The sequence below is a fragment of the Fukomys damarensis genome, unplaced genomic scaffold, assembly GCF_012274545.1.
Source record: "Fukomys damarensis isolate Sample0158 unplaced genomic scaffold, DMR_v1.0_HiC HiC_scaffold_18, whole genome shotgun sequence".
Classification (NCBI taxonomy): domain Eukaryota; kingdom Metazoa; phylum Chordata; class Mammalia; order Rodentia; family Bathyergidae; genus Fukomys; species Fukomys damarensis.
In genome coordinates, this window is record NW_022900930.1 from 50,847,602 (window position 1) to 50,869,204 (window position 21,603).

General features: G+C 45.9%; 2 protein-coding genes across 12 annotated transcripts in view; one reads left to right on the forward strand and one right to left on the reverse strand.

Moving 5' to 3' along the window:
- Positions 1–21,603, reverse strand: part of Mcph1 (microcephalin 1) — a 199,245-nt gene that overhangs the window by 81,618 nt on the left and 96,024 nt on the right. The window contains exon 13 of one of the 8 annotated variants that reach the window (XM_033765546.1): positions 1,369–1,685. The exons of 6 other annotated variants lie outside the window; for them this stretch is intronic. In XM_033765546.1, the coding sequence (XP_033621437.1) occupies positions 1,526–1,685 (160 nt within the window). In that variant the 3' untranslated portion in view covers positions 1,369–1,525. Of the gene's footprint in view, positions 1–1,368; positions 1,686–21,603 lie in introns of those variants that run through there. One more of the 8 variants, XM_033765547.1, reaches the window with a different exon arrangement.
- Angpt2 (angiopoietin 2) overlaps positions 1–21,603 on the forward strand; it is a 49,475-nt gene that overhangs the window by 10,689 nt on the left and 17,183 nt on the right. The window contains exons 1-4 of one of the 4 annotated variants that reach the window (XM_019206957.2): positions 11,118–11,364; positions 11,851–12,060; positions 14,321–14,476; positions 18,912–19,033. In XM_019206957.2, the coding sequence (XP_019062502.1) occupies positions 14,357–14,476; positions 18,912–19,033 (242 nt within the window). In that variant the 5' untranslated portion in view covers positions 11,118–11,364; positions 11,851–12,060; positions 14,321–14,356. Of the gene's footprint in view, positions 1–11,117; positions 11,365–11,850; positions 12,061–14,320; positions 14,477–18,911; positions 19,034–21,603 lie in introns of those variants that run through there. The other 3 variants (XM_019206958.2, XM_019206956.2, XM_010620378.2) reach the window with 3 other exon arrangements.

Consider the following 21,603-nt stretch of genomic DNA (forward strand, 5'->3'; position numbering starts at 1 on the left):
AATTGGGACATTATCCCCCAAATGACATTTTGTCATTTTTAAAAATTAATTTTATTGATACATTTAAAATTTATAATACAATGACATTCATCATTGGAAATTTGCACCTTTACATAATCCATCTTGGTTCTTATATTTCCCCCTTCCCCTGCCCTCCCTTCAGCCCCTTGCCCCCACCCTAGGTGCAAAGGGGAAGGGGAAGTGGGAGGGATAAGGGAAAAGAAGGGAATGGAATTAATTGAGAAAAAGAAAAAAAAAACAGAAACAAAGTCTTTGTAATGGGTAATTAATTGCTCATATTTTCTTTCCTTTTTTGGGAATTGGGGATCAAACTTGGGATCTTATGATTGCAAGGCAGGTGGTAGAACTGCTGAGCTAAATCCCCAGCCCCCAATGCTCATATTTTCAAATATGGTTCCCCTCAGGATAATGACCACAAATCCTGATGTGCTTTTCCCCCAACCACACCGCTCGTTAACACAGAAACCCTGAGGAGCCCGCTCTGGGAACCAAGCTGTCCCAGCTGTGAAGTGCAGTACCCTGCTTTCCCTCCCCTCACTCCAGACTCTGGGTCAGCACAGCAGACAGGCCTGGATGAAAAACAGTGAAATACAAGTCTCTCTCTAATGGGGCCCAGCCAGGGCAGGGAGGGCATCTTGCCCACACTGACTTTGCAGAAACATAGCTTGTACCTTGCCACTGTGAAGGTGGCGCCCTCCGCTGTCTGCCTAAGATGCCTGTGAGTTCTTGCAAAGATGGCGCGGTGCATCCTACAGCCTCTCCTGTGCAGTTCCTGGGGTTGACACGGCAAAGTGATGCTGGGCATCACCGTGGTGGCAGCTGGCAACTACTAGGAGCTTCCTTGTCTCATTTAGTTCCATAACACCCATGGCAGTAGATTCCTCCTCTCTCTTTACAGAAGAAACCCAGGGCTGGGGATTTGGCTCAGTGGTTCCAGAGCCTGCCTCGCAAGCACAAGGACTTAAGTTTGATCCCTGGTACCAAAAAAAAAAAAAAAAAGTTGTAAGGACGGCAACTTCATGTTCACAGCAAACAGAAGAAGAAACCCAGCACAGAGAGGTATGAGGCAGAAATTTCCTTCACATCAGTGATCAAAAAAAAAAAAAAAAGAGGTTGTAAGGACGGCAACTTCATGTTCACAGCAAACAGAAGAAGAAACCCAGCACAGAGAGGTATGAGGCAGAAATTTCCTTCACATCAGTGATTCTTACAATAAAGCAGATTCTCAAAAGATTTAAACAACGTTTGCGAGGATCAGGACAGAGTATGGGCTTCACCTTGTTCCCCGACACCTGCCGTCCCTCCAGAGCTCATCCCTATCATGAGTAAGCCAGGATGGGGACAGACAATGGGCGTGTGTGCAGCACCCCGAGAAAGGCTGGTAAAGTCCTGGGATTTCCAGTGACTGCTGGGCTGGAGAGATGGAGGCAGTGAGTAGGGACTCAGCCCTTGGGTCTGCGTCAGGCCCAGCAGGAAGTGGCTCCAGCCCCTGTGCCCAGCTTCTTCACACTTGCCTGGACCCTAAATCTCCTTCTGGTGCCACTCTAGTGCAGCAGAGATGCAGATGCGAGCCAAGGCGGGTGTGAGACACGAGCATCCCTGCAGCAGGGTGGCCACATGCAGGTCTGGAGACCACAGGAAGGCGAGTTTTCAGAGACAGTAGCCTGTAGAAGCAGAATGTCACTCTCAGAAGCAGCATTGTAGGAGGAGAGGGAGGGCAAAGTGAGCCCAGAAGAGTGAGCAGGAACCTGCAGTCCGGGATCCCCCACTCACCCCTTGCCTCGCTGCACCTCTCCACTCACTCAGACTTGGCCTAGTGGCCTCCAATACTGCTAGGCTGATTTAGGAAATCGGCACACACTGCCCAGAAGGAATGAACCTGTCCCAAGTGGGCACCTTGAGGCATGTGAGGAATCACACCGCTATCTGGCTGCGACTTCAGCTCCATGTCCCCGAACAATGCACCGCATGCGCCCCTGAGGTCTGGCTCGCCAGTACTGCTGTGCTGCTGACACGAGCTCGTTCCTGTGCCTGCATAGTGCTGTTGTGCCACACCCTCTGCACACCTGTGCACTACTGAGGGCTGGCAGTCGAGGCTCCCGGAACAAGTTACAGATGTGCATACCACCAGGAAAGTGTGGGCCACAGGAAAGGCACTTGGGCAAACCCTCACTTAAGTTCTAACTTTGGCCTCCTAAAGCCGCCCCAGGAGAGGGCCAAGATTCCAGTGGAATCAAATCCTCCTAATTTGGATCCCAAAGAGCAACTGCAGCGCAGGTCCTTCTGCCGGCTTCACTGAAGACACACAGCCACAAAGTCTAAGCTGGCACTTGGGCCACCTTAATTTGCAATTGAATTTCTACAGCTGGGGGAAGCTTTCAAGAACTCAGTACCACTGGTAAAATTAAACTGGCCTGTAGGAGTCAGATCAAATTACAGAAGTAACCACAGTGAGTTTTGGTTTAAAAATGGGGGCAAGATGACTCACATTTTGATTGAAATAAACAATCAGACCTAACAACAGGAAGCCCTCTGCCACTGCTCGGTCTTCTACGCTCATCCCTTGTTCCCACTGTGTGAGTCAGCAGCCCAGGTCTCCAGGGCTTGTACATAAGGGTCTCCACCGCCCCACAGCAGCGCGAGCCCAGAGACAAGTGGCAGATGGGGCCAACTACCTCGCAGTGGGAGGGTGATGCTGGGCCTCACCCTGCAGACCAAGAGAAACAGCTCTGGAAACAACTTCTCCCCCTCTCGTGAGTAAAACTCCCGGCATGCAGAAGAGAAGTCGGTTCTGAATGGCATGCTTTTTATAACTCGTGGCAGGCAAATGAACAGGACAGGAATTTTCCACTAGCTTCCCCTGGAAGAGCCCTGCGAGTGCAGGGAAAAGCTGGGAGCAGGGGCAGGCCTCCAGAACCGAAACTAATTATGGGAAAGGGATTCAAGTGCCTTGTACTGTTACCGCAAGCATCTGGAGAATCAGGCTGAAATTTTACTTCCCAAATTGCAGTGGTGTTCAAGTCAATTTGGCTTTTCTGTGCAGCCTAATGTTATAAAACGAGTCAACTTTCGAACAAGTAAGGATGGGGAGCATACAAAATGGAAAATGCAGGCAGAAACCAGGCACCAGACTTCGCCGCATTCTCTTCACCCACCTCACAACACGCACCTGGGGCGCCCCTGGAAACACACGCTAGGCCTCCACAGCCCTCCCCAGGATGCTCTGCTTCCAGAGCTGCTGGCCCTCAGGACGCAGAGCCGAGCAGTGTGCTTACAAGGAACACAGTTGTTCGCTAAGGATCTCAGAAGTGAGAATACTGAAGTGCAGGACTTAGTGAGTGTCTGATGCAGTGCTAGTTCTTTTCAGTTTGCTGGCGTTGCAACAAACGCATCAAACCACAGAGATTAAAACGAAAGATAATGTCTGGAGTAGGGGCAGGGAAGGAAGAGGGTCGACCTTTCTACTCAACACAAGGGTCTAGGCAATGTGCTCTCCACCAGCTCTTAGCACCCTTAGTGTCTTATTTATTACTGTTTTTCACAGCATCTGTAGGTCAAAGGAGATAACCTAACAGTTGCATTTACTAAGTGTTTAGGTTCAAAACCAGTATCATGTCTTGACAACTTGGAAGCCATTTGGAAACACAAATACACATAAATGGAAAGGACAAGTGATGCCTTGTTTCTTGCCAGGTACTGCTGCCACTACCCCTCCCGCATTTTAAGTTCTAAGGTTTTCCTGCTGTGCTTCTGTGATTTCTACAACAGAAGCTGCAAGAAACCCAGCCGTGCAGAGGCACCTGGGTACCTGGGCACAAAGGGGGCAGGCGACTGCCCACGGGCAGTGCTCAGCTGTTTCAGTCAGGGTTCACGATGACCTCACGCAGTACCACTTGCATACGGTTTTACCTGGTTTTACCCACGAGTAACAAGAAGTCAGGAAATGTTGAGCCAGGAGCCCTTCAGAGCTTACTGGGACTCACGCCCTGCCGCGGTACGGATGAAGCTGTTTGCCTCAGGTTTTCATACTGTGGCTCAGAGGTTAGAGACATGCACTGGAGGAACCCGAAATAGAATTCAACTCAATCCACTTATTTCAGTTTTCACAGAGTAATTCTATATTCATTTCATTGGGTGCTGGGTGGAAGAAGTACTCAGAGCCCATATTTTCTCCCTGCACTTGAAGCCACCCAACTCTGACAAAAGGCAATGTAAGACTCAGACATTATTTATTTATTATTTATTTTTAGACCACTGGGAACTGCATGAATTCTTTCTTGGGCTTCCAAAAGTGCCGTGCTGGCCTTTTTAAATGCTTGACTGCAAAGAACTGTGTTTCAGAATTTTAGATTACTAAGTAACCTAACTGAAGACATTTAACCCTCTTCGGGCAGTGGAATGATTTAATCCATGAGTCTCTGCAGACAGTGACTTTAAAATTACTTTTCCAAAGTTCTTATTTGAGGTATTCTAAGATGAAAAATAAATACAGATAAAATTATCCATCCTAACTAGAATTATGGTTCCAGAACCAAATTGTCAAACATTTTGGTTTTTTCCTCTTAAGAATCTCTTTATTAAGATATAAAGTACAGAAAGGACATGTATAAAATATCTTGACCTTACGTTCACAGCTCGATGCACTTTTATAATACGAATCCACTCAAGTGACTGCCACCAAGACCAGGACTTGACACATCTTCAGCGTGGCTGCTCCCTCCGGTCCCCAGGCCCTGCCTCATCCCTCTCACCCAGGAGTCTTGCCCACCCCAGCCTCATCACACAATACCACAGAGTGTGGCCTCTCTCATCCCCGTGATGTCCATGAACACATTTAATTTCCACAATAATCACTCACATTGTTTTGCACACTTGTATAGCCGATCATTAGCACATCATATCAGTCTCCAGGGAACAACAATCACAAATCAAAACAAAGATCCTATTCTGAGAAAAGAACTATCAAAAGTGCTTACCGAAGATTCAGCATGGTGCATCCATTATCACATAATTGCTATAAATCATTCCGATTCCTTATGATCTGGACAATTAAACAGATGTTATACACAAATGAGTGTGTAGGAAAGGTTCTTTCATGGTAAAATGTGACTCGGAATGCCATATGTTGGCCTTCACTTAGCAGAGTTCCTTGTTAGAATGCTATTTATATAAAAATTACTTTAGGACAAGTAGCTAATGCTATAGAAATAAACGAATAGGAGGTGAAACTCCTTCAGAGCAGCCATACTTCGTTTTACGGCCAAGTTCTGTGCATCTAGTCCTACAACACCGCTGGAGCGAGTGTGACCCCCACCCCCAGGAATGCACACCCACCCCTGCCACAGAAATCTGATGGACCCCTCTGAAAATGAGTCAGAAACAGCAACACCTGAGAACCGGCACTCTGCAGTGAGATGTTTGGCGCAGCAAGCATTTTGTGGTGAGACGCTTGCTTAATTTGGTCAGGAGGCTTTGGGAGATGGGATTAGAAGCTGGACACTCTGGCCAGGGTCATAATCACATCTGCTGCTACCAGGGACTCTCCTCTGGGCACGGTCAGATATAGTCATTGCAGAGCATGGTGCGTGCGGCTTTCCCAACACTCGTGCTGCACCAAGAGCTACAGACAGAAGTGGGACACACACGAATGCGGGTATTCTACAGCCTTCCAAAGTTAACACTGGTTCCAGCTTAATTATCACAATTTTAAATTGTGAAGAGGAACATTGATATATACTTCATACGCTTCTTATTAAATTTGAGATCAAGAAATGAAGATAAATTACTACTAGTAGAAAAAAATTCCTGCCATTCAGGTTTGTCACATAATCTGGGGTTAAATATTTTCTTGCTTTTGCTGGATTGTTTCTTATTTTAAAGAAATTCTATTGCTAATCTGATTTAAATTAAGTTTCTCAAAATACTTAAAATATGTTTCAAAGAGTAATGTGCAAAACAGGGCCTTGTTAAACAAATTTTTAAACAAAATTTTAAACAAATAATTTGTGTTTCTAATGTGAGTTATAAAAAGACTGGTTACTTTTAGCTTCTGCAAAGCCTAGGCAGACGTACAATTCTGTAAAGCATGCGCACACAAGGGAAATAAAATTATGTAAATAAATATGAAAATATGAAAAAAACTTGAAGTATAAAGCACTTGGGAGAATTGGAGCTGAACCAGAGGTTAGAGGAGAGATAATCCAATCACATGGAAGGGGCTGATTTTCCCTCCTGAATCACTTAGCTGTAATAAAATCACGGCATTCAAAAGGCTGCAGCCATGGCTTTGTGACCGACAGTCAGGATGGAGAGGACGCATGTTCAGCCAGCAGCTTCCTGGCCTCGCACTGCAGCAGCCTCTGCAGAGCAGGGTGCGAAGCTGGAGGGACTGTGGCCCCCAGGGCCAGCTCACGGTCGCCTGGCGCCCACGGGCTCCCCCACTAGAGCACAGGAGGGAGCGGGTGTTCTGACCAAGAAGCAAGAGTGAGGGAGCCAGAGGAGGGTGGCACCAGGGCCAAGGGCTGCTGAGGCCTGGCTGGGGGCGCCTATGCGCCACCTTCAGCTCAGCTCAGAAGTCGCCTCTACTGAGATTCTCTCTGGCTCTGAGTGCTGGCAGGAGGAGGAGGAGCGGATGAAGCAAAAGGGCAGGGCAGGGCAGGCTGGAGGGCAGCACACACCCACGCTGAGTCCGCACCCCCTAAAAAAGAAACTGCAGAGCCTCCGGTGTCTGCACAACCATGACTCCAAGACATCTTCCAGACGAAGATCCTCGGAATTTCTTCCCCTGTCCCCCCCACCTAGCAGCCCATCAGGGCAGTCATGTGACAGTGTAAATGCAGGTTGCCTTTCTCAGGGAGGGCCACACTCCCTGGCCGCCCAGGAGTCAGTTTGGCAGACCCACAGTCCATCAGGGAGATCGGGAACAGGACAGAGGAAATGCACGAATGGCCTCTTTCACAGACACACGGCCCCACAGAAAAACAAGTAAGAGTCTAGCTCTCAGGTAGCTCCCTCTCCTTGAGGTGAGTCCAGTTTCTCAGAGCTGGGTAAGAAAGCCGGCCCGGTCAAGACTGGGTTCCAATCCACATGTGCAGCCAGCAGCAATGCACCCAGGCTCCGCGTCCCCACTGACACAAGCTCTGTGGTGGGAGCCCACACCGGCCTGTGCCATGGAGAACATGAGTCCACACGCGTGTGCACGTGTTTGTGCACTCACAGCTTCCAAGATCCTATCTGGCACAGAAGGATAGGATGTCTGCTCAGTATTTTCATTAAATGTGCCTTAAATTTAGAAAGGTGAAAGGACTTTAGTTTTTAAAAAAATTCTTAATATATATTGTGGCCTAAATTCATCAAACTCATTCTCAGGGCTGAATATCAATTAGTTCTATTTGTGATATTTTATAGTCCTGTACGTTTTTAAAGAGGATAGTTTTACATTTTTTCTACCAACTCTGTAGGAAATAACAAACGTCTCCTAAACAGAGGACTTAAAATATCCTGGCAACAGATGATGGCAGAGGACGTAGAATCTAGAGGCTGCTGGGCACTGCTGAGGTTAAAGCAAATGTCTCAGAGGTTCTGGCTGTTACAGCCCTGTCGAGCTTGTGTTCTGTTTTCTCCTTATGGTGATTTCGGCTTCTGTTTCCTGTCTCTGGCCTTGTCCTCTCCAACTGGCCAGAAATTTTGTCATTTTGGAGCATTTTCTTCTGCCATCACTTCCAAACTTGCTGCCTGGGAGCTATAATTGAGCCATCGCATTCAACTCAGACCAACATCCCACCGCGCCTGTCTTCGGTCACAGCCTGGACTCTGGTCCATGAAGGCTGGGCGAGGCACTGAGCTTCTGAGCCCTCATTTTCTGCATGGGGAGGCCCTGCAGTCCCACCCTGCCATCATAGGGAATGCCTGTGACACTCGGACCCCAGGGCCGCCAGGAACCAGTGGGGCCCCCTCAATGCAAGTCCAGTGGAGGAGGAGCAAGCCCTCTGTGCCCAGGTGGACACTGCTGAGACACAATTCCCAGGGCTTCCCAGAAGGCCCTGTGGGATTTCTCACCAGCTGCCACGTGTTTGAACTGGCCGCCCTCCTCCCTGCCCCCGCGCCGCTCTCTGGGACCACTTCCTAAATAAACTTCCTGCATGCCTGCCTTGGTCTCAGGCTCTGCTCCTGGGGAAACCCAGGCTAAGAATGTGAGAATCCACTGAGATAAAAAAAGACACACACATATACATACATACATACATACATACACAGGCCATTTGCTACTGCAAAGAGCCATGATACTCTTGCTGGACCACGCTTGACAGCACAGTAACCACTACGTACCTGACAAACAGCATACAGCCAACTGAACAGTGTCAGGCACTAAGATACCATGAAGCAAACACGTGTGCCTGAGAGCCTCCAAAGGCCACTCCGGGGAAAGACCCGACTCCAGTGCCACGTGGACACAGTACCCAAGGCCACTGTGGAGCCTCGTTCACCCCACACCTTCACAAAGCCGCTGCCGAGGAAGGCAGCCACTGCTTCAGGAAGAGATGACTGGAACCCACGGAGAGGAAGGACATGCTTCTTTCCCGGACTCTGGACTGATGGGAAGGGGCACACGCAGAAGCAAAGAGATGCGGGCACGCGGAGAAACCCCAACCACACCGTGCAAGGACGCAGGCACGTGGCAAGGCAAGGGCAGCCACACTGCAGGGGCAGCTGTCTCCCAGAAGGGGACCAGGAGGGAGGCCCCGCACTCATACACCTTCACCTTCACAGTGGCCCCCAGGGGATGCCTGGTCTCTTCACTCTGAGGAAAGTGGGAAAGAAAGAGGCTAGCTATCTGCATCTAGCAAAGAGAACAGAAAATCACGCAAGTTATTAACAGGGCGCAGGAAGACCCTGGCAAGCAGGTGGGACCTTCGGAGGTGGGGAAGCCCTGTGAGCCCCAGGGAAATCAGGGTCTACAGGGCCAGGCTTCCCTCTCGTCAGGGATGCTCCTCACTGCCGCCCTGCCTCCTCGCCAGGCCTTAGAGGGAGAGATAGAACCAGAGCCCACAGGAGGGGTACTGCTGGGCGTGTCCCTACTCACAGAGCAATCAGGGGAGACCCCACCGTCACTCACAGCTTGGGGCCTGGGGAAGACCTGCAAGCTGTGGTGCTGCGGCCCCACCTCCCCAAAGTGCTGCAGGACAAAGCTCATCCTGAGCTCACACTCCCGCCCTCCCCTCTCATCTCAGCATCTCCTGAGCACCGCTGAGTGCACAGCGGCTTAGGCAGCAGCATCTCCAGATTGAAAAATGTAAGAGCAACAAGGCTCTCCAAGGAGGAGGAGCGGGGAGCTCAGGGTTGCCACTTGCTGTCTGGAGACCTCAAACTATGCTTCAGAGTTTCCGCAAGACAAAGAACCCAGAACATTAGGTCAAAAGCCTTCCAAACAGAATATCCTTGGGTTTAATAATCTTCCACTCAAACGTTCACACTAACTGTAAGAGCCAGTGTTTTGCCTGTTGTTACCAGGGTGCATACATACTGAGGGAAGTCTCAGTATTGCAAGTGAACACGAGCACAACCTGCACGACTGGATCTTAAAATCAGCAAAACAAACAAAATATTTTTGGTATGGAAATGCAACATGAGACAGTGTCCTCTGGCTGAAGGTGGAAGCCAAGGAAAGAGGGCCACTTGGGAGGCAGGCAGGTGGCAGGAGGCTGCTCGGCACGGCTCTGGCTTGCGTGGGTCCCCACACTTCATGCACTAGCAGCTAGGCCCCAGAGCTGCAACTCCAGGAGGTCACAGGACCTTCCAGGGGTGCAGCCCACAGAGGTCACTGGGGACACTGTCCGCGTGGGTAATTCTCACCAGAAGGTTGTCAGAGAAGAGCAAGACCAGCCCACCCTGGTCTCTCTGGCTTCCCATCCCCCATGTGAGCCTTCCCTGTGACATGAGCTCCTGCGTGGTGCCTCCACCAGGATGTCAGAGCTGGTTCCATGCTGTTCGGACTTCCAGCCTCTCAAACTGTGAGCTAAAGAAGCCTTTGTTCTCTACAAGGTGGCTAGCTTCAGGAATGTTGTCCAAGCCATGAAAAATAGGTTAACAATGTATGTTTCCCAGTGAAGGAATATGTCACACAGGCCAGGGTGCAGGGAATAATGTGAGCCCCAGAGGGATTAAGTTTACTTTGGCTTCTGACTTTGAAATGGGGGCAGAAGGAAGGTGTGAGGGGGAGCACTGGGGCAGAGAAAACATCCTGTGTGTGTGTGTGTGTGTGTGTGTGTGTGTGTGTGTGTAAGACAGAGCACACGCAACCTCTCGTTTATAAAAGCGAAACACTAGAGAGAATTGTTTCCAGGGAAACCTCAAATTATTTGTTATTTTTCTAGGAAAATTAGTTCCTCAGAAGGACAAAGACTAATGAAAAGGGACGAGGACACCCAACTTTACTTAAATAGAAATGATCTCTTGACCAGCGTCTCCACTCGGTGAGGGACCAGCCTCAGAATCCCATGTTGGGGATAGTTTTCACACACGAACGGTGTTTTCCTTTCCTGAGCCAATTACAAGATGACTTTTCTTTTGGTATGAAAAATAAGGATGATAATCGTAGCGGGAAGGAAGATAGCCAGAGAAAAATTTTAATATGTAATCAATCTGCCATAGTGGTCTCACACATAGATTCATTTCTCGGTCAAACTTGATTATTCAAAATGTTAGGAGAATAATAAAACTCTCCAGGATATTTTATCTATTGAAAAACTTATATATTTTTGGTGGCACCTTAGTTCATGAACTTAATTTGCTACATAACTCTGGGGAAGATGGTCGCAGCTGTGTTCGTCACCAGATGCGGGGTTTGTGAACAGGAGCAAAACTGTGCTAAAGCTTCTGTTTGCGAACCAAACTGTTTGCGATTGTGAACTGAGGTACATATATTATATGTGTGTATGTACACACACATACATGCTGGGTTAAAATACCATCCTGGTTGTTTGAGTTTGCTGTGTGGCCAAGCTTCGAAGACTGCCTGGAATGCAACTCCTTTTCAGCAAACCAAATAACACCCAGCAATGATCTGGGCAGCTCCAGTGAATGGGAGCGACAGCCCTCCCGACCCAAGAAGAGAGGAACGGCTCCAGGCACCACAAACGGAGGAGAGCTTCAGCCGCTCAGAAGAGAACGCAAGGAGTGTACACTGCCCTCTGACACTTGGGGGAGGAGCACACTCAGAGTCACAGTCCCTGCACCATCACTGTCAGGTAGGAATGCGCTGTCAGACATCCTTGAAAAGCGAGAACATGTGCAGCTGCACACAGGGGACTGGAAAAAGGCGCAGGCATCTTGGAGCTGCTTCTGGTAAGAGCACTAAGTGTGAACGGCAAGGATGGGAAAACGGAGTGGGCACTGCAGGGCGGATGGCTCCTGTTACTACCCTCCCCCGACTCCCCCATATGGGGACCTCCTTACACCAGCAAGGCACTGGGCAGACTTCGGGTGCGAATCGGACAACAGAAATAAGAGGCACTAAATAGAAAGACATTCCAGGGCAATAAGCTGAAAAAGAACTGAGTAATCCAAGCCAAGAGACAGGGACAGTCAAGGTACTGCTGTCTGCAGAGCCAGCCATGTGGGAATCTCGCTCATGGTCCTGAGAAGCCAGAGCTTAAGGGGAGGCTCTAAATGGGAGCTGTTCATCTGCAAGCGATCACTCTTGTGTTGTATAATGACGCCCATATTCTTCCCAGCTCTTAAAGTTAGTGCTGATTTTTGGAGAGAAAACCGTATCTTTTTATTACAATGCTCCCAGGAGATAAAACTGGCACTGGTGGTTTCTAATCCTAGGATTTCCTTTTGGTGACATGGTCCTTAAGAGTAGTCGGCGGTCTACCTGCTTTCCAAGGCACCAGAAACACCACCCAAACCAATTCAGAGATGCATCACTCTTGGCTGTGAAAGGGCAGAAACTGTGGAAGTAACATTTTGCTGCTGAGTATACCAGTTCCCAAGGAGACACCCAGCATCCAGAAGAGATGTATACAGCAGCTGACACGGGTGAGCCACCAAGGGGCTCCAAATGCTATTGCTGGGCCTGTCACCGCCATAACTATTTCTGAAGAACAGATGAATTCTTTCTTGTTCTTAAACAGAGCAGCCACTGTCAGGGCACATGTTCCCTCAGAACTCCCACTCCTCCACCCCAGGCGTAAGAGCACAGTCTTCCAGGTCTAGGTAAAAGGTCTATTTACTACTTGGTGTTTCTGCTTCTGTTCCATTTTTCTCCCAGAGACTTCAACCACTCAGCAACTTGGCCAGTGTCATATAGAATTTTACTTTATTTAAATAATGTCTTCAAAAACTACATATTCTACACCGATACTATCCATATGTATACTATATATTCAGTATCTGTATAAAACACCTATCACATGTATACATGCACATGTAATTTGTTTCAGTGTAAAACACACACACACACACACACACACACACATACACACACACACACTGTCATACTGAATAGCTGACCAGTAGTGATTGGAAAACATTTTGACAGTGGATTGTTTTCAAGCTTAGAAAATAAAGTTAAGAAATTTTATTTTTAAAAATTAGGCTGTATGTCTTTTAATGTTCCCAAGTCTAATTTTAAATTGGAACTTGATTTTAAATGTTCACATAATAAACACTCCTCTCATGTCTCTTGACAGCTGTAACCACATTTGACCCGATAGCTTAAAGAGTGGGAGGGAGATATTAAAGGATTTATTTTCCTCCTCTATTACAAGATTGAGAATGACAAAAGACAGAATCACTTTTATTTAGCTCTTAACTGCTTAAAACAAAGGTTAAGATTTTTATTTATATTACTTTGTAAATTATTATTTCTGGGTATGGATTTAAACTAAACTACAACTGGAGTAAGCCTTTATAGTTCCAAACTTCCCAGAATAAATCTTTCCAAATATTATCTTTTCTGGGTGTTAAGAGTAACTAAGTAACTAAGACAACTCCTCTGGATGACACAGCTTTAACTTTAACCTCAAAAATTCCACTACTCCCATGGTGAATGGGGGTGGGGTGGTGGTGGTGAGAGTTACAAACTGCTGTCTGTTAATTCTTTTAAACAGTGCATTTCAATCATAAAATTTAGCATTTATTTAAAGGTAAAGCAGAAGAAAGGAGGGAAGAATGCATTAAGGAAGATCACAGATACTATAAAGCCTGATCTCGTTCTGATAGACAGTAGTAGGGTATCAGATTCTTCAGGTTGTAAGAAGTCGACACAAGAAGAGATGGTTGTTAAGACTGAAATAACAGTACTTAATTTTTTTATGGGGTCAGATCTATTTTGATTCACATAGGGTAGTAAATGCTTCAACCACGTAACTTCACAAACGGCCAGACTCTAGCAACTGTCACGCTTCATGCCGATCCCGGCTGCCCCACAACAGCAAGAGACCATTACTGTAAGCATAGTCGGGTTGAGCAGTCAGCACAACCAGCAACGGCACCGGCAGTTACAGCTCAGACACTGATCCCCGGGTCTGCGCCACGATCCCACACAGACCCCCCAGCTGCGTCCCCGAGAGAGCCTGGAACCCTAGGCAGGAAACAACCACCACACAGCCTCTCCCTCCTACAGGTCCCTCCATACTGATGGACGAGCCTGGGGGACAACCGCACCCACATCGTAGCAGCTGGCATGTCCCCCTTGCTCAGGGACAGAGCAGAGGAAGAGGGTCTCCTGATGAGCGAAGAAGAGGCCCATGCAGGGTTGGGAAGGCCTTTTCTAGGTCTACAAGATGGCGATGCCATGGGAAACGCACACCATAGGGAGGATTAGCAGGCCCAGTGAACTCAGTGAAAGAGAAGGAGATGGCCGTGTGGCCGGGACAGAGATTCTGTAGTTAGGAGCACGCTGCTTCCCTTACGCCAGCTTGGAGCTTTCAAACGCCCGGGGTTCCTCTCCTGGTAACAGGCACTGGCGGTCAACATGGTCCACAGCACAGTGTCTAAAACCGAACATCCGTGTCCTGCCCCCTGCCTGGGGTGGTGTGATGTCGCCAGTGTCATGTCTAGAGAGACAGAGGCCACACACGACTTATCCCTCCTACATATGGAGTTCCTAACTTGCCAGATTTGGAGTAAAGTAGCACTGAATTTTATTTCTGGTGTTAACAAATGCAAAGATTTATAATCTGTGGCAAGACACAGGTTTTCACGTAGTTTTTGACAGAAGGAAAAGAGGGCAAATGCACAGGATCCAGGTCTGGTCCCTGGACTAACCCTGCTCCCGATGCCTGCTCTCTCCCAGCTGGAGAGTTACGTCCAGGACAATGTGAAGAGGCAGATGGCCGAGCTCCAGCAGAACGCTGTGCAGAACCAGACCGCCGCGATGATTGAGATAGGGACGAACCTGCTGAACCAGACGGCACAGCAGACGCGGAAGTTAACGGACGTGGAAGCCCAGGTGAGTGACGGGGCCCACAGGCGGCAGGCCAGCTCCTCTGCGTGCCTGCCCAGGGCCCAGGGCCAGCCAGTGGGGAAGGCAAGCGCAGGAGATGGGGAGCCTGCAGCTGGTGGAGGCCCCCGGCAAGCACGGCTGTAATGTGAGGCTGAGCTGCATTCACTCCCTCGGACAGCAAGGTCCACACGTGATCAGAGCACCCTCACCCCACGGCTCTTTCCAGGCCCGTCTGAGCCCTCGACGTTCTGTGCATTTGAGAAAAGAAAATCACTGAAGCAGAGAGTTCGAAATTTCATTCTTACGTCTCACTCTAGAGTTAAGGTAAAACCTCAGTCTCCGATAACAGCAAACGCACTAGTGGGCAGAGGCAGGCTGTGCACTCTCGGTGGGACCAAGAGCCAGGAGCCCCAGTTCTGCTCGTGAGGCGGGTCTGGGCCTGGAGCACATGATACGGGTCTGGGCCTGAGCACCGATGGCTGAGTTCTCTTTCTGCTTTAAGATTCTGTGACTATTGGTTAATAGCAGCAGATACCAATAAACTCAATGAGGAAAAAAAATAGCAGATAAAAGAATACAAAATATGAAAGTAGAAGACAGTGACAAAACATTAAAATATATAAATATTTAAAAAAGAAAGGGCTGGGGATTTAGCTCAGTGGTTCTGCCGCCTGCCTTGCAAGCGCAAGGACCCAAGTTCGATCCCTAGTACCAAAAGAAAATTCCCCAAAGCATCCAGAGACAAGCTGGGCAACATACACGAGTGACTGTGAAGACACCTGGGGAGGACACACTGAGGCTGGCAGAATGAGCTGTGGCCTGCGGAGCTGGCTCTCAGGCGGTCTGTCTCTACTCCCAGTCCTGGCTCCTCTAGGGCTTAGGAGGTTACTGTCTTCCTGCTCTGGACTACAAGCAGTGCTTCACAGAGCAGTGGATTCAACTGTGATCTCTTCCTCCTCCGCACATTCCCGCATGCTGCTTCGTCTAAAAGAAGGGGGCGGGCAGGAGGGGCACAAGTCTCCAGAAATGAGATGCCACCTCCAGAATGGGGTGCATGTCCTTTCACTGTTTCTCTAAACCCACTGATGAGGGCAGGAAACAGAAGGAAAGTGGTACAGAATAAAAGATTTTCATAACAGGATACAAAACCAACTATTTTACTACTATGCCTGTCAATAACACCAGAAGAATTTAGAAACAATACAGTGGACCCTTGACTTACGAACTCAACTTGTTCGCAAGAGCTGGTTGTAACTCAAGTTGTTCAGCTAAAGGCTCAGGTTCCTCTGCACAGCCATTAAAGTCTCTCTTCTGTACGCAGGCAGATCTCAGTGTCCTTAGAGAGACACTAGCCCAGGATTTCTCAATTAACCATACACAGGAAAGGATGTTGAAATGCTCCTTCCAGAACTCTTTCTGGGTTAAATCTGTATCTGAGACCCTCTGGAAGAACAAGTGGCTGGCATTTGGTCATAATTTCAAACTGGTTTTAAGTTAAAACTAAAATTCTGGTCATAACCCAAGTCATTCGTATGTCAGGATAGTCCTAACTCCAGGGTCCACTGTCTAAGTAAACAAACAGTTTGCATACTGGATCATAAGGCATTAAAATTATACTATCACAAACTGTGCTGCTCTGGTCAAGCAACACGGGTGTGGTATAAAAATCACGAAAGAAAGCTGCAAGGCTACCTGCAAATGCCCTTCAGAAATAAAATAATGCATTCCTTAAAGGTGATGTTTAGTGTCAAGAGTAAAATTTACAGGTCTTAAATCACTGAAAATTTCATTGTCTTCTTTTAAACAAGCACACAGACTGAAGTTATCCTTTATTCACTATATCCTAATACCTTCATCAATTAAATTTGATAATATCTCAGTAAAAGAAAAATAGGTACCAAACACAGTAAATTCAATCCCTGTGAGTAACAGATAAAAATGTAATGCTGAATCATAATTGGTAGAGTGCATTTACATGCATTTAAAACTTTGTGTATGCATGAATAAAGCTTTCAAAACTTTCAAGACAGTGGACTCTGAAATCCTTTCCTTTCTTATGTCATTAAAATGTGCACTGGTTACCTCATGCTCCTCAGCAGCCCTGTCCTGGCCAAAGTGTACAATCCAAAGATGAAGTTGGGTTTCTTGATCTTAGTAGTGATTAAACATAGATATCTACCTAACTGGGGGGCCGAAAAAAAAAAAAAAAAAAAAAAAATTTAATTCTAAGCTGGGTGTGGTGGCGCATGCCTGTAATTCCAGTACTCAGGAGGCTGAGGCAGGAGGATCACTGAAAGTTTGAGACCAGCCTGGGCTATATAGTGGGTTCCAGGTAAGTTCAACTACATAGTGAGACCCTGTCTCAAAAAACCAAATAAATAAATAAATAATAAGATTTAATTCTAGTTGGTGATGAGAACTAAAAATGAAAAGACATAATTTAAAATAAATATACCCATGGATCCAGTCAGTAAAGTAAGTTAGCGATGGCTGAGGCATGCCCTACCCTTGGACAGTAAAGCTGGCTGGCAATCGCATTCACTCAGAAGTGTCCCACAAATATCAACACATCTTATGTTTTCACATAACAGTAACGAAAGTGTTAGGACACAGAACCACCATGGAAGCCTTCACCCCATCCTGTGTAAGTCAGTGCTTTTGTGAGGCACATGGTTTTAAAAAGCCTACTGTGAATCAGATGTCAGAGGACCCTATTAGGACAGGAACACAGGAAGATGGATGGAAATAAACAGTCTACAAGTCTAGTGAGAGACATGGACATGAGTCCTTAGACATGAGTCTAAGGAAGGACATCAAGAGACCAAGTAAGGAAAGAGATGACAGGAAACAGAAACTGCAGGCAGGAAGGGATCTGGGGTAAGGGGAGATGTGAGGGGGAAGGGAATGAAAAGGATCAAGATGCAAGGTGTGCACACATTCCGCACAGTGAATGGGCGTGTTATTTATCACAAATGCATACCAATGAAAGAGACTGCTTAAGCACCCAGTGCACCAGAAGCCAACTGCCGATCGGTTCTGGCCTGTGTGAAATAGCTTGGAAGTTAAATGTGGAGATTTCTGGTTAGATGCCAAGGTTCTTCCAGCCTGTAAAAGCAACAGACTGACTGTTTACTCGAGCACAGCTGTGTGGCTGGAGGTCTGAGAGAGATCTCGAAGAGAATTATGGGCCCTGCATTGCTCAGTCAACAGCAGACCTGGGCCTTGAAATGAGTTCAACTGTGTGACTCTTCAGAGAAGCGACAGGAAAACACTGCGGTTATACTAGGTCCACCAGGACCTATGCACCATCCTCCTCTGCCTCTCTCCCAAAATGTCCTCATTTTCTCTTTCTTGCGAATTAAATAGGGACTCTGATTCTCCAGTTACTTTAGAAAAAGCATAGGCTGGGTTTACACTCCAGGGCTTACCCCAGGGCTGGCAGAGGGGCCGGCCGCCATGACGCAGCCAGTGGGGACGTGGGACCAGCTTCGCTCACTCAAACTCGTGGGCCCTGTGCCTCTAGCCAGGCCAGGTCTCCCACCAATGACAGAAACACCCAGCAAACAATGTTTCTTTCAAGGACCTTGATTCTTTGGCAACAATTCTGACTTCCATTTACACGTGGCATCACATCTTGAATAAGTACGACACAGAGGATTTGAGTAATTGATTCTTCCTGGAAAAGTCAGCCAGATGCTAAAGAATCTGTCTTCAAAGTTGTGTTGATACAATGGGAAAAGCAATGCTGCACGTTCGTTATACATGAGAAAGGCCACAGAGCAACACTGGGCTCCACTTTATATTGACTTTTTATTGTCTCCTAATTGGTTGAAAAGACTTTTAAAATGAGAAAAAGAAAAATGACAAAGAAAAAAATCAAAGGCTAAACATGCGGTCACAAGTAGGAAATGCCAGGCTAAAAATGAGCTGCATTTTTATGTAAGGGAAGAATATAACTTTTTTTTTGTACCGGGGATTGAAATCAGGTCCTTGCGCTCGCAAGGCAGGCGGAATATAACTTTTAAACCCTTAGTCTACTGATGAATAAATATAAGAGCCAGTGTTTCATCTGGGCAGAGGGGAAAATATCTATCAACAATTCTTGATCTATGAAATAGAACTATTTAATATTCCCATTGCCTCAGTGGGAAAAAATGATAAAATAGGGCAGGAGTAGAAAAATATATTATTTCACAGAAACCATTTTCCAGAACTATGAACCACTTTCTAAAGTAAAAACAAGGTGAAAAAAGTTTAACATGCTTGAGTGTTATCCAAGATACCAAGCCTTTTCTGAAAATAAAAAAAAAAAACATGCCAAAATAGGACACTTGAGTTAATGTGTTACATTTTCCAATAATATGGGCAATTTAATTAAAAGGAAGGAATAAAATTTAATGTATTAAAATGATAACTAGGAATTTAATTTTGTTCCATGTAGGTATTAAATCAAACAACAAGACTCGAACTTCAGCTTCTAGAACATTCACTTTCTACCAACAAGCTGGAAAAACAGATTTTGGATCAGACCAGTGAAATAAGCAAGTTACAAGATAAGAACAGGTAATTACAGTGTACAAATCTTTGTAAATCAGAACTACATGCTTTCCAGAGATAAAAGCCTACCTCACATGACTTAATTACAAGCATGGTTTCCAGCATAATGGATTTCTTCGCGCACAGCATACAAATCAGAAACCTTGAAGGGAAGGCAGAGGGAAAGCATTTGTACTGAAACCCTGAACAAAGAAGTTCGAATACAGTCCTCGACATTGTTTTTCGTTCTTTGGTCCCTTAAAGATGGTCTTACAGTAATCTACCAAACTGCCTCAGTACCATGCATATTATTTTACCAAAAAATAGTGCTGTGAAGTAAGTGACACTGGCCTGGATATTTTAACATTAACTTTACCAAGCTTCTTTGCGTTTAGACATGGGTTCTTCCACTACAAATGGTCTGCAGTAGGAAAACTATGTTCGTAAGTCAGTATTCATTTAATGATGTAATACTTCCTCTTCAAGTAGATAAAGTCAAAAAAAAGTTAATGTTAAATATGATTGCATTAAAATGTAGATAAAATATAGAAAAAGAACTCAAGATGAACAGCACAAGAACAAAAGTTTCAGGTGCTGGATAAAGACTGTCTCACAGACTTGCTCTGGCGGGGACACACGAGGGTGATCTGTGCTCATTCCCATGTTTGCACTCCAGGTATATCTGAGAACAGCACAACAGCACACCCCTTCCTTCTCACAATTTAAGCAATTTTTAGTCTTGCTCAGAAAATGATGGTAAACATCATCTCATACTCATTCGTTACCATCAGCCAAGAACAAAGGTGCAATACAGTGATTCATTCTGTTCTTTGGGTACCCAGGTGGACATGTTATTGATTTAGGGTTTGGAAAAGCAAAGATACTTTTCTTCTTCAAATATTTTTCTTTTGTGTTTCAAGTTTCTCTTTTGTATAGAAGGAAATAAAAGTCTGAGATCAATAACTGAACTGCAACAATCTTGCTAAGTTCTCTCTGTCGTGATGTTAGGGACACAGTGAGTCTGACATCACATTTGTTTGCTTACTGGTAATGCTGCCCAGGGCCTGGGACATGATACTTGTGAAAAAGTTCTAGTCCTGAATGCTGTTCTCCCAAAGCTTTCAAATTTAGTAGCTATAATTATACACGTATCAGTTTAAATGTGCCAGTCGTAGCATGCAGTGCCATTTTTGTAAATTCTGTTGTCCTTCAGTACCCACAGGAGACTGTGTCCAGGACCCTGGATCCCAAAAGCTATTGGTGCTCAAGATTATATCTATATCTCTATCTGGATCTGGATCTATATCTATCTGTATCTCACCACTGTATTTACATATAACCTACCTATATCCTCCTGAGCATCTGAACTTTTGTCTACTTTATAATAGCTGGCATAATATAAATGCTATGTAAGTGGTTGTTACATTGTGTTGTAATAAAAGTCTGTACATATTCAGTACAGAGGCCATTTTTTCTCAAACATTTTCAATCCAAGGTTAGTTAAATCCTCAAATGTAGAACCTGCTCTACAGAGGACCAACAGTATCTGCCAGGTTACACTGGCTCTTACATAGAAAAGTATGAATCTTACTCTTCAGACTCAATGTTCAGTATAAGCGTGACTTACGTCACATAAAGTCAGCTCCACAGTGATCTGCTCTGAAAGACAACGTCTCTCACTACATTTTTCTATCATCTCATGATTCAATGAAACTTCTTTTATATCAAGCTTTTACAATACAGAGAAGAATGATTCCAGCCTCACTGCAGCTTGCTTTGTTTTCTGGTCTTTCTAGCTTAAATAATCCCTCACTTTTCCCCCTACTTAAATTTACATGGATCAACAGTGTACATCCGCAGTAAGTCAAATCTAGTTTTATATGAGGTTATGTGCAAATGTTACAACATTTTTCCTACGAAAAGTACTTGTCAAGTGCATCTAACAAAACTAAAATTGTATGTGACTTGCAACCAGTCCCAAATTGGACTGCAAACTCTGAGGACAGCTGCAGAAAATGCCATGCTCTCTGCCCTGTGTAGTCTGATCCACACGGAGAGGAGGAGTTAGCTCTCAGGTACTACAGAAATCATATTCTTCTCTTCTGTTAAAAATATACAATGCAGTAAGTAAAAGTAAACATGAAATTTCATGGATGACTTTATATATTTTCAAAGACTGGTTTCTGCATTAAACTTTCACAGGTCTAAGATATTTTGCAAGAAATCATTGTAAAAACTCAAACACCGTGCTCCACATTTGACAAAACCTAGTTTGATCACTCCTTGACAGTAAAATTGCTGTCTGCACAGAACAGGTTCAAATGAAGTGATAATATTTACCAGGGGCAACATTTCTTTTAAAATTACCATTACTACACTTTTAGATTCAGCAGCTGAAATTGAAAACTATGCATTTTTACCTTATTATTGTATTTTTCTTCTAACATAACATAAATGATTAATTTAGGGCCTCTGGGTACAGGTCAGTTAAACAGCTCTGCCCTGGGAACATGTTGTCAAAGACACCATCCTCTTTGGAGAAATATAGTGATACTCGTTCGGTCGTGTGTGTGTGTGTGTGTGTGTGTGTGTGTGTG